Source organism: Ceratotherium simum, chromosome 33 (genome assembly GCF_057802395.1).
Source record: "Ceratotherium simum simum isolate JZ-2026a chromosome 33, ASM5780239v1, whole genome shotgun sequence".
Classification (NCBI taxonomy): domain Eukaryota; kingdom Metazoa; phylum Chordata; class Mammalia; order Perissodactyla; family Rhinocerotidae; genus Ceratotherium; species Ceratotherium simum.
The window spans coordinates 16979557-16992699 of NC_141932.1; the positions used below are offsets into that span (position 1 = coordinate 16979557).

Sequence of the window (13143 nt, forward strand, 5' to 3'; positions counted from 1 at the left end):
TAGGAATGTTATATAATTTTTAAAACACTTATATCAGTAACATTTAACCACATAATACCACCTAAGAAGGTTTATCATCACTTATTTGACAATGCTTCCCATGTAATTTAACATACCAAATAAGCCTAATAAGTTTAGTATCTTCCTCCTTATAGGAAGAGAACAAATTTCTTTGAGAGGTCCCAGGAGCCCTCTGAAAATTCTTAAAGGAAAAAAAATTTTTTTTTCTTCTTCCAGGGCAAAAGAAAGACTTCATTCAGGACTTGAATTTTTTTTTTTTGCCTTTTCATTCTTTTTTTTTTTTTTTTTTAATTGATGTTTTAATGGTTTCTAACATTGTGAAATTTTGGGTTGTACATTTTTGTTTGTCCATCACCACATATATGACTCCCTTCACCCCTTGTGCCCATCCCCCACCCCCACTGCCCTGGTAACCACAGTCCAGTTTTCTCTGTCCATGTGTTGGTTTATATTCCACATATGAGTGAGATCATACAGTGTTTGTCTTTCTCTTTCTGGCTTATTTCGCTTAACATAATACGCTCCAGACCCATCCATGTTGTTGCAAATGGGACGATTTTGTCTTTTTTATGGCTGAGTAGTATTCCATTGTATATATATACCACATTTTCTTAATCCAATCATCAGTCGAGGGACACTTAGGTTGCTTCCACTTCTTGGCTATGGTGAATAATGCGGCAATGAACATAGGGGTGCATAAGCCTCTTTGGATTGTTGATTTCAGGTGCATTGGATAGATTCCCAGTAGTGGGATGGCTGGATCATAGGGCATCTCTATTTTTAATTCTTTGAGGAATCTCCATACCGTTTTCCATAGAGGCTGCACAAATTTGCATTCCCACCAGCTGTGTATGAGGGTTCCTGTTTCTCCACATCCTCTCCAATATTTGTTGTTTTTTGTCTTGGTGATTATAGCCATTCTAACAGGCGTGAGGTGGTATCTTAGTGTTGTTTTGATTTGCATTTCCCTGATGATTAGTGATGTTGAGCATCTTTTCATGTGCCTATTGGCCATCTGTATATCTTCCTTGGAGAAGTGTCTGTTCATTTCCTCTGCCCATTTTTTGATCGGGTTGTTTGTTTTTTTGTTGTTCAGTTGTGTGAGTTCTTTATATATTATGGAGATCAACCCCTTGTCAGATGTATGTTTTGCAAATATTCTCTCCCAGCTGGTTGGTTGTTTGTTCATCTTGATTCTGGTTTCATTTGCAGGACTTGAATATTTTTTGAGTGAGGGAAACTTGTCAAAAATATCAAAAGGTTTTAAAACACTTGATCAAGTAGGAAACAGTGCTCACTGTGAAACAATGCTCAGTTATCCATTCAATCAAAGTGACAACAGAAACAGTCAAGGGCAAATAGAAAGTTAAAACAGTCAAAAAAATATTAATAGAGAGAATTCAGTCTTTTTGAACATAGGAAATTATTTTAACAAAACATAGTTTTTCTGTCTTTTAGGTAGAATTACTCAAAGGTAAAGAAAAACCTTTTTTTAAAGCAAATATATCATTTTGTGTTGTTTGCTATAGCTTTATTTCTTTTTTTTTACTCTTTTTTTTATTGTGAAATTTTTGTTGTACATTATTGTTTATCAGTCACCATATAAATGCATCCCTCCACCTCTTGTGCCCACCCCACAACCCCCTTGCCCTGGTAACCACCAAACAGTTCTATCTGTCCGTGTGTTGGTTTATCTTCCACATATGAGTGAAGTCATGCACTGTTTGTCTTTCTCTTTCTGGCTTATTTCACTTAACATAATACCCTCCAGGTCCATCCATGTTGTTGCAAATGGGACAATTTTGTCTTTTTTTATAGCTGAGTAGTATTCCATGGTATATATATACCAAATCTTCTTTATCCAATCATCAGTCAAGGGACACTTGGGTTGCTTCCGTGTCTTGGCTATAGTGAAGAATGCTGCAATGAACTTAGGGGTGCATAAGCCTCTTCAGATTGTTGATTTCATGTTCATTGGGTAGATACCCAGTAGTGGGATAGCTGGATCATAAGATATTTCTATTTTTATTTTTTTGAGGAATCTCCATACTGTTTTCTATAGAGGCTGCACCAGTTTGCATTCCCACCAGCAGAGGATTAGGATTCCCATTTCTCCACAGCCTCTCCAGCATTTGTTGCTTTTTGTCTTGGTGATTATAGCTATTCTAACGGGTGTAAGATGATATCTCAGTGTTTTGATTTGCATTTCCCTGATTATTAGTGATGTTGAGCATCTTTTCATGTGCCTAGTGGCCATCTGTGTATCTTCTTTGGAGAAGCCTCTGTTCATTTCCTCTGCCCATTTTTTGATTGTGTTGTTTGTTTTTTTTGTTATTCAGTTGCATGAGTTCCTTATATATTATGGAGATTAATCCCTTGTCAGTTATATGATTTGCAAATATTTTTTCCCAGCTGGTGGGTTCCCTATTCATTTTGACCCTGGTTTCATTTGCCTTGTAGAAGCTCTTTAATCTGATGAAGTTCCACTTCTTTATTTTTTCTTTTGTTTCCCTTGTCTGAGTAGACATAGAATTCAAAAAGATCCCTTTATGGATGATGACTAGTAGTGTACTACCTATATTTTCCTCCAGGAGTTTTATAGTTAAAGAAAAACCTTTTATAATCTCTTTCTCAACAGCAGACTAAGAGTTTAAGAAAATTATCTCTTTTAAGAGAAAGAAAACCAAATTTTAATTTTTGTAACCGCTTACTTTTTATGTTAAAACTTATTCAATTAATTAAACTTATTTTGATCTTAGCCAACTTGACCATGCATAAGACTCTTTGTAGGGTTCCTCTTCCACAAACCTTCTATAACTTTCTTTTTACATTCAGAATTTGTCCCATGCCTTCCTTTCTTCCCTTCTGGTACTTTAGGACAAGTTTATCTTTCTTAACAAAACAAACAAAAATATTTCCATTCTTTATACCTTCTTTACTGAAAACATACATCTTTCCTTAAATACAAACATATTTTCCTTAATTTTTAGTAGATTTAATCACATATTAGAATTTTTAACCCTTAGAAACCTTAATTTTTAAGTAAAAACTAAGAAGCAAGCAATTATAAACTTCTTTTACATTAGCTTTCTGTGGCCTGACAAACCTACGAACACTTTTCACAATTTCTGGAAATGTGTTACTTTATAGTACAATCTTAATAAAACACAAGACATGTTTACCAATAGACCCAAAAAATCTTTTAGTTTTTCTGTAATAAGCCAAAAGTCGACAAACATATTTAGCAGTCAACATCTAATATCTTATCTTATTTGAAAATGATCTAGGGCCGGCCCTGTGGCTTGGTGGTTAAGTGCGCGCGCTGCGATGCTGGTGGCCCGGGTTCGGATCCCGGGTGTACATCGAGGCACCACTTCTCCGTCCATCCTGAGGCCGAGTCCCACATACAGCAACTAGAAGGATGTGCAGCTATGACATACAACTATCTACTGGGGCTTTGGGGGGAAAAAATAAAATAAATAAAATCTTTAAAAAAAAAAAAAGAAAATGATCTAAACACTCAATGAATTTTTATCATTTAATTTAATTTAACGTAGCAAAACTTCAAAGTTTCAAGTTACCAAGAGATTTTGGAAGTTATTTTAGGTATATACACTATAACACATAATTATCGTTAAAAGTTCACCCAACACTCATCTTTTTCATGTCTATTTGGTTACTTGTTCCCAGTAATTATTTAGATTGCCTACAAAACTTCAAGAGACATTAGACAAAATTAGCCATTATTTTAAGTTATTATTTTTGCTAACCAGTTTTGTAATAGAGATGGCATCAGCTTATTTGACCTATAAATGTAGAATAAAGGCTGTATGTCTGCATCACACTCAAATACTGACAACTCTGAGGACGTGCCTATTTCAATCAAATCAACAAATTTAAACAAGCTTTCATTTACCAAAGATTATTCCATATCATGTTAACTTGAAAGACATTTGGGTTAGTTGCATTTAGAAATAATTTTTGGAAGCACTTACTTTAAGCCAATCGAATAGAGCTCTTTAGAAACTATACCATCCAGAGGTAAAATATCACACATATAACATACATACAGACACACATACACAGAGACTGCACAGCTATTGTTTTAAAATTACTGCCATGAATCAGGTATAAAGCTGCCTAGTTATGAATCCAAAATTTTTTTTAAGCCTTTTTACTAATATTTATGGAGAAGACACTCAAGATGCTAGATTTTTGGTGTAGGCACTCTTATGGCCATTTTCCTTGCTTTTTTCTTTTTCTTGAGTCCTAGAAATTAGTGATGGGCTAGATATTCCCCAGAGGATTTAAAAGCTCTTTGAGATAAGGGATATGGGCCTCTAGAGCTGCATTTCCAGTCTTACAAGGATTTTTTTTACGGACAATTGCTCTTAATTTCTCAGAAATTGGTTTGTAACTTAAATGACATTATAGGTTGATCTACCTGTCCAACTATATCACAAAGGCACAGAGAAACCACTCAAGCTTTCTCCAAGATGGAGTTTCTGGGTCATATTTGCCTTATCAGTTTTTAACTTCCCAATATCTACAAGCACTTATGGCTTAACTATGGATGCAAGAGGTGTCCCCAAAAGAGAGTGCCAAAGGAGCAGCCCTCACAAGATCCGGAAAGTTCACTCTCCAAAAATAGCCCAAGAAAGCAACGGCTTCTGCTGCACAGGTGGTAACGCATTAACAAACAACAAAGGTTGAGAAGACAAAGGCCCCCAATAGACTGGGACCCCTCCTGACCAAAGAAGTCACAAAGCCAAGCTCTCAAGACATAACACTAGGAAAAAAAACAAACCTTCATCTTATATACACATTAATGGCTTTAGCTATGCTTTGGGTCTCTTGGAGCCAGAATAATACCTCGGAGGGAGGTGCTGTGAGGTTGGGGACTGTGTGTGTTTTTACAGAGTACCTCATCGTTGCACGGACATTTTCTTGAAGTTGGTGGGGGACCTGTGTCATCTACCCTGTTCCGTGATCAACTGATCCTTTCACAGGAGACTTCTTGTGGTGGCCAGCGCCCTAATGGCTCTTAACTGCTTGACCCATGCCCACCAATATTGTGGCTCTTTTGGCTTCCAAGGTGCCCTTAGCAACAGCTTCCAACTTATGCACATACTCCGTAGGCGGGCCCTACGGCAAAGTCTACTGCAGGCCTGCACAGACAACAGGCTTATGGAGATGCCTGCATCTTGCTCTATGGGTTTTCCTTTATGAAAAATAACAAGGAAACAGAGACAATGAAAAATAGCCACCATCTCTGGGAGGAGAAGGATCAGTAAACCAATGAGTACTCAGTAGCTCGTACTAGTTCCTTGTAGCTGGAAGTCACTCAGTTCAGGAGAATGCAGCCTAAGGGGTTACAGGTTAAACGCTTATTGAATTAGCATTTCCCAATGTTTCAGAATTTAGACGCGGCTGGTCATAAGTATATTTATGATGCAGCTAGAATCAGATAGCTAAAATTTCAAGCATCCCCAAAATCAAGACCCTTACAATGAAGGCCCAGCCAAGGCTTTCTTCTAATGGCCAATGTAATTCCCGAGGCTGATGGCAGTTTGGTAGGACTCTTAGCCACAAACAGGAGTGCAACCCACATTTCTGTCTGACTATCTCTGACCGCATAATGGGGTGAATCTATATTTTTGTCAGGCTGTATTTTGGGACCACCTCCACCAACCTGACAATTATCAAGCCAAGGCCTCAGGACACAAAACAAGCTTCGTAAGATTCTGCTGTTTTCTGTAAACATTTACAGCTTCTGGAAGCTTTCTGTCGAAAGGTGGAGCCCTTGAAGCTTTAAAGATTAAAGAGTTTTCTTGTTCCTCAGTTTGGAGGCTCAAAAAGACCCCAAAATGGCCACTGTAATTTTAAATTGTCCTGGCTTACCTTGTCAGCTGTTTACAGTTATCCCCATTTTAGGGGGCTATTCCCAAGGTGGCCACAACAAACAAGGTAATTTCTAAAGAGAGTCTGTTATGATCACCAAGAAACTCAGTCCCCAAACAGCCAATTTTAACAAATAAAACACTCAGACATAGACAAACATGAACAGACACCAAAATCCAATACTCTGGGACTCTAACCCAGAGCTTGGGACTCTCACCTGATCCTTTTAAATGACCGAGCGGCTGTAACCCTTTTGTATTGTCTCCCAGAATCCTAGCCTTGGGACTTCAACCCAGCAAACAAATCTCACCAGTGGGGCCTCTAACCCACTATCTTGATGAGATATTAGACAATTTTAGGCACAGGCGCATTTTAATGATGTCACTCACCCAAAAGACGTCTGATCCTGGAGCTCTTTATGGACACAGACACAGACAGACACAGACAAACCAGACACCAGGGAACGAGTTCCCAGATTCTGGGTGAAGTCCTATATATCTTCCCACTCTGGAGGGCACCCTATTAACCGGATGGTCTCCCTTCTCAAAGAGGGGACCCCAGATGGAGGGGAAGGAAAATTTTTGGTGGTGGACCCCCAAGGTGACTTACCCTACTCCAGATGTGAGCCCATCAACACACCAGATGTAGCCGTTTCTCTTTCCACCATAGGGAGCATTAGGAGGCAGTCGGCGTCAGCATGGGAGAGCAAGTAGGGCAGATCCCGAGACAAAGAGAGCCTCGGCAGCCACTAGGGACTCACCCGACAAGTGGCCTGTCCCAGGTCAGCTGGCCATGAGCAGGGACTTTAAGGTCCCGCCAGAGTTGCCAGATTTTTGTTACCGCACAAAGGGCACCATCTGCTTGCTGCGAGACAAAACCCAATTGTCAACAGGCAAGATGGTGGCAGAGAAAGGACTTTTTACTATAGCTTGCTAGCAAGGGGGAAGATGGCTGACCAATGTCTGAAAGAACCATCTTAAGGGGGCACAAAATCTTACCGCAGTTATATCGGCCGTTGGGTTATTGGGGAGGGGTTAGGAATGTTGACCCTCTGGTGTTACAGACTGGGAGTCACCACACCAGATCTTTCAGTCTCCATTGATGGTGCCTATCAGCACAGACTCTCTGTTCGGGGGTCATCACATTCCAAAGGAACTCAAAAGGACAAAATTACCATCTTATCGCAGCTGGGAGGTACATGCACAAGCCGGGGTCATAAAATCTACAGAGCAGTTAGATCTCCAGGAGGGTGTGTCCAGCTGGGCTAGTTAGTCAGAGGTCATTCAAAGTTACAACAGGGTTTCTTTTCTACAATATGGCTTCCCGTATGTCAACCCTGTATTGAGCCGGTATCAAAACTTGAGATTAAGCGGTTTGGTGTCACTCTCAGGTCTCAATGCCCTCAAGGCATTTATAGATCCCATCTCCCAAGGTTCTTGTGAGGATTCTTTTGAGATTGTGACGTTCTAAGGCCTCAGCACAGAGCAAGTAGAGAACGCTCAATAAGGTGAGACCTTGCCTCTCTTTCCTGAAGGCGCAACCCCCACTCTGTCCCGATAACCCCATCCCCACAGCAAAGAAGCACGCAGAATTCTCTCTAGGATTTTTATTGCTGGTGGGGGGTGGAGGGGATATGACACGTCACATGGGAAGTCTTCGGCACAGAGGCTGAGGATGTGGAGAACTTCAGAGCCTCTGTCTGGGCCTCTGTCTGGGGCACAGCAGGAGAGAAGAGGGGAGGATCTTCCTTGTGTGTAGGGGTAATGGGTGCATCCTTCTCACATGTAGGGGTAACAGGTGCATCCTTCTTGTGCATAGGGATAACAGGTGCATGCTTCTTGTGTGTAGGGGTAACAGGTGCATGCTTCTTGTGCATAGGGATAACAGGTGCATGCTTCTTGTGCGTAGGGGTAACAGGTGCATCCTTCTTGTGCATAGGGATAACAGGTGCATGCTTCTTGTGTGTAGGGGTAACAGGTGCATCCTTCTTGTGCATAGGGGTAACAGGTGCATGCTTCTTGTGCATAGGGGTAACAGGTGCATGCTTCTTGTGCGTAGGGGTAACAGGTGCATCCTTCTTGTGCATAGGGGTAATAGGTGCATGCTTCTTGTGTGGAGGGGTAACAGGTGCATCCTTCTTGTGCATAGGGGTAACAGGTGCATGCTTCTTGTGTGGAGGGGTAACAGGTGCATCCTTCTTGTGCATAGGGGTAACAGGTGCATGCTTCTTGTGTGGAGGGGTAACAGGTGCATCCTTCTTGTGCATAGGGGTAACAGGTGCATGCTTCTTGTGTGGAGGGGTAACAGGTGCATCCTTCTTGTGCATAGGGGTAACAGGTGCATGCTTCTTGTGTGTAGGGGTAACAGGTGCATGCTTCTTGTGTGTAGGGGTAACGGGTTCATCCTTCTTGTGTGTAGGGGTGACAGGTGGATCCTCCTTCTGTGTAGGGGTAACAGGTGGATCCTCCTTGGGTGGAGGGGTAAGGGGCGGATTCTCCTCGTGTCGAGAGGGAATGTGTTCTATTATATCTGGTAGTTTTCCAATCGCCTTTGATGCTGCTTTCCTGTAGGGAGAGATGGGGGAGAGGTCATTGTGTTTTGCCTCCCTCTAAATGCCCAACCTCCACCCCAACCTGACACCCTGATCTTTCCCTTCCCCCAAGAAGATTCAGAGGAGCCCCAAGCTGGGTGGCCCCACTTCTGTGCCTGTTTCCGAGATGGACCAGAGCCCCTGGAAGTCAGAACACCTCACCCTGGCCTGGTTTCAAGGCTGCCCTCTCTGGCTCCCAAGCCTGCTCTTGCCCTGACCATCCCCTGCTGATTCAAGGGCACTTTGCAGCCTCCCTGCCTTTGCCCAGGCTGTGCCCCTGGCCTAGATGTCACCCTCTCCTTGATTATGTGCAGATCTTCCTGCCTCAGGGCCTTTGCATGCCCCCTCCACAAGGAACATTCTCTCCAAATTTCTAGTCCTGGCTGGATTTTCCTATCATTCAGATTCTGATTGAAAATGTTATCTCTTCAGAGAAGACCCAGTCTCCTTGTCTACAAAAGCCCCTCCCCGTCCTTGCTTGTTCACACCCACCCTGTTATTGTCTTCTCAGTGCTCAGCTCCCTCTGGCTCATCTCCTGGAATCCCCTCATTCATGGTCTGTTCCTCCCCCCTCTGACTCCCCCAAGAATGTCGGCTCCCCGTGGGCTGAGACTTTATCTTGTTCATCATGATTATTGCCCACATTGGAACAGGTCCTGGCCCTTAGCAGATGTTCCATGAATATCTGTTCATGAATGGATGCTTTTCTCACTCCTCAGACAGAGTCACTGGGGGTGAAATGATGTATGGAGCATCAGCACTGTGCCCGGCACGACGCAAGTCCTCCAGTTTCCTTCCCCTAGAACCACCCATTGTACAGATGCAGACACTGAGGCTCCTGATCAGAGAGGGAGGAGTGGGTCTTCCCCAGCCTGTGGACACAGGTCTGTCCAAGTCCCCGGCTTGGGTCTTTCACCACCACCCAGGACTATGCTCACAGTGAGCCTGGATGGAGTCAGGGAACCTGTCCCCCGAGTCTGAGCACCCAGAGATACAGCTGTGTGACCACAGGGACCTTGTCAGCCTCTCCCAGCCTCAGTTTCCCCAATGTGTTCATCGATACACCCCTGCCCTCCCATGCCCCGGGAAGAGTCCTGACCAGGTCAATTTAGCAACATCCTTCTTGTTGATCTTGCTGATGGATTTCAGGGTGTTCTTCCCCAGGCTCCTTCCAATCTTCTTCAGCGCACCCGAGATGAAATCGAAGATCCCGGCTGGCTCTGGGTCAGCTTGGGCTGGAGCTGGGCCTGCCCAGCAGATGGGTAGGGGTGCAAACATTTCAGTATTGGGAGGATTTAGGATGAGATTCCAGGGACGGGAAAGGAGATCCCTGGGAATCATGGTGTTAGACTGTGGGGAGGGTAGTGGCGCACCCTGGTGGGACTCAAGCTGCTGGAATTGCCTTACTGTCACCACTAGACACCTCCCCCCACGGACCTTGCCAGGCTGTAAAAGCAAGACAGCCAATCCTGGAGGGGTGAGAGTCAGTACGTCATCAGTTGCTAGGGCTCCACCGGGCAGATTTCCCACCCACTAGACTGCCTTTTAGAGATCCTGAGACCCAGCAGGCGGGGTGGGGGGTGGGGGTGATCGGTGGAAAGTAGGGGAACCAGGTTACAGGAGGGGCCCCAGAGCTCTCAAGGGTCCTCTAAGCCTGGACCCCAGGCCCGTGGCCAGCTTCCCACTCCCCCATCTCAATCTCCCAGAGTCTCCTCTCCTCTTTTACCTTCGCAGACCATCCACAGAGCCACCAGCAGGACCGGGAGGGACAGGAGGAGCCTCATGGCTGGTGGGAGGGCACTCTGGAGGCAGAGGCAAGGATGGGGGTGATCAGTGAGACCCTTCTCCCTCCCCCAGGTCCCTCCCGGCAAGTCAATGAGCACCTACCTGGACCAGTGAGGGACAGGACAGGTGAGCACCTGCCTGGACCAATGATGGACAGAACAGGTGAGCACCTACCTGGACCAGTGAGGGACAGGTGAGCACCTGCCTGGACCAGTGAGGGACAGGTGAGGTGAGGGAGCCTGGCTGGCCTGGGCCTTTATTAGGCTGGGGAGGGGTGGGGCAGGTTGCCTTCCCTCCCCTGGGCCTCCCCTGGGCCTGCCTCCCCGTGTCCTCTCACCTTTTCCATTTGGGCACCTTGCTGGTGGGGGTGGGTCGGGTCCCTTTGGCCCAAAGCCTCTTGCTGTTCATCACCCGCACCTCCAAATCTCCCTGACTGTGGGGACCTCAGCCTGCTCCAGCCCTTCCCCCCAGGGGACAGTCCCCACCCTCCCCTCCTGCTGCAGCCCCTTCCCCCAGCCTCAGTGGGCTCTCAGTCTCTCTCTGGGTGACTCAGGAATCAGTTCACAGTGTACCCCCAGGCCCCTCTTCCTTCCTCGCCCCCTTCTTCACAAGCCTCTTCAGCCTGAAAGGGAGGAAGACTAATCTCTACCCACTCTGGGTCCTTTCTGGCTGGGCTACAAATTAAATTGACATGAGACAGATTAACAGGAGAAAATCAAACAAAGCTTTATCACATGTATACATGAGAGAGACCCAGGAGAACCTGGGTAATGACAAAATGGCGGAGGTTCTCCTCTTCAATACTATCTTCAGCTAAAGACAAAGGAGGATGTTGGGGGGTGGTCAGCTATGGGAGATCACCAGAAAAGCACAGTAACCAAGAGTAAGGCTAATATGCAGATTTAAGTCCTCCCCTTCCACACTGATAAGAGTTTCTACAGATGAGGTCATCCCCCCTTCTTCCCGGTACAGAGAGGGAGATACCTTTACAAATGGAGATTTCCCTTATAAAGGTAAATGTCTCTTACAAAGGGTAACTTCTACTTTTACTTGGTTTTCAGAGCTTTGATAAGAATGGGTTTAGCAAGGACCATCCCAGTCTATCTATACCCAGAGACATCTATGGTGATGGCCTGTCCTGGGGACAGGCCTTGTATCTTAAATTCTTTTAGGCAGTTAGTAGAGGGGGAGGTCCAAGTTTCTTTCTGAGTCTTCTGAGCCTTTATTGTCTTCGTCTCGAAATAATCCTTATACCAGAGTGGCACATCTTGGGGCAGCCTTCCCTGGACCCCATCAAGCCCAAACAACTCCCACTCCACACTCTGGCGTCACACAGTCTGCCCCCGACTCCTACTACCACCACAGCACCTCCAATCTCACTCTCAGACTTGCTCCTCAAGTCCCACAACTTGCATCTGGGAGCATGCAGCCCTCCCTGGATGCTCCCTGGGGTCTCCACAGCCCCCACTCTCCCTTTCGGGGAGGGGTCTTTTCAGCCTGTCTGTACTGCAAAACCTCAGCTGCAAGGCTCCCAGTGTGTGCCCCTCCGTCCATTCTCCCAGGTCCCCTCTTCCCTTGCTCCCCCATCTCCAAGGCTTCAGGGCCCCTGTAAACACTCCATCTGCTTTTCTTCCCCCTCTCAAGCCCCTCCAGGCACCAAACACCCTCCATTTCCCTCCCAGCACCCCATCAGCCTCCCAGGGCTGGATCCAGTGCTTCCCCCACTTCTCAGCTGCCTCTGACCGCCAGTGACCCCTGGCAGCTGCGGGTTGGGTCCCGGCACCAGACTCTAGCTTGGCTGGCCTCCAGCCCCCACAACCACGAGTCAGCCTGGAGATGAAAGCGACACACAGTCACTATCCTGGCAGGATTGCAACACCCCTCTGGCCAGCTCAGCACTTGTGGTCCCTGTCAGCCCCCAGCTGCCTTCCCTGACATCTGCTTCCCTGGTGAGCCAGCCCCCCCAGACACCCACCTGACTGTCTGCCCCTCCTGCCCCGCCCCAAAGGAAGAGAATGACAACTTGGTTTTTCCAGTCCCATCCTCATCTCAGCTATAGGGGTTTCTGTTTACCCTGGGGAAACTGAGGCACAGCCTAGACCATTCAATGGCTCAGTGAGTGGCTAAGTGGGATGCGGGCCTTTTGTCCCTCCCCTTCCTGGACTTCAGGCTGTGTCTCTGGACCCCTGCTCGGATCAGCCTCCACCCCCCAGCACCCCTGCCAGCCTGTGTTCCCCTGAGCTCCTTCCCCAGCCCCTGTTCCTCGGGTAGAGCTGACTGGGGCTGTGGCGAGTGGGGACACCGCTCTCTGCTCAGACTCTCCTCTGTGAGGATTCAGAATTCAGCTCTTCCAGGGAGACACATGGCTGGTGTCCCCTCTCTCCCTGACGCCTGGGGGAACAGGCTGAGAGGGGTGGCCCCAGCCCCAGGGCACACAGGGAACAGTGGAATGCTGAGCGGGGACCAGGCCCCTGGCCTCTGAGCCCTCTGACCCTTCCCCTCCTGACTCAGCTCTGGGTGAGTCATCTGTTGGGGGGAGCCGCCTCCACTGGGCACTCAAGGCGGGGCTGGGAAGCTCTCGTGGTGCAGAGTGTGCAGGAGCCCAAGCAGGCAGAGGGACGTGGAGAAGGGCAGGCCTGGCCTGTCCCCTGTGGTGGGAACCCTGCTCCCTTCCTCTGAGAACTGAGGGCGTGGAAGAGGAGAGCCTTGGTGGCTCGCGGCTTCAACCCTTTGATAAATAAATGGCAAGCAATAGGATATATTGGAGCATATGAGGAAGCCAATTGGTGTAAAACTAATTCGGCTTGACCTTGTTTTTCCAAAAGGTCCTGTGGCCTTTGAACTTG

The 13143-nt window shown here is 46.5% G+C and overlaps 1 protein-coding gene across 2 annotated transcripts; it reads right to left on the minus strand.

Annotated features, from left to right (window-relative positions):
* Nucleotides 1-6888: 6888 nt before the first annotated feature.
* Nucleotides 6889-10507, minus strand: APOC1 (apolipoprotein C1). 2 transcript variants are annotated; one of them, XM_087421579.1, is made up of 4 exons: nucleotides 10472-10507; nucleotides 10239-10314; nucleotides 9612-9759; nucleotides 6889-8486 (listed from the first exon to the last, which is right to left on the minus strand). In XM_087421579.1, the coding sequence occupies exons 2-4, from the start codon at nucleotides 10294-10296 to the stop codon at nucleotides 7529-7531; spliced, it is 1164 nt and encodes a 387-aa protein (XP_087277705.1). In that variant the 5' UTR covers nucleotides 10297-10314; nucleotides 10472-10507; the 3' UTR covers nucleotides 6889-7528. The 2 variants fall into 2 exon arrangements, with proteins under 2 accessions (XP_087277705.1, XP_087277706.1); XM_087421580.1 differs by lacking the exon at nucleotides 10472-10507 and adding an exon at nucleotides 10400-10465.
* Between the last annotated feature and the right edge of the window lie 2636 nt (nucleotides 10508-13143).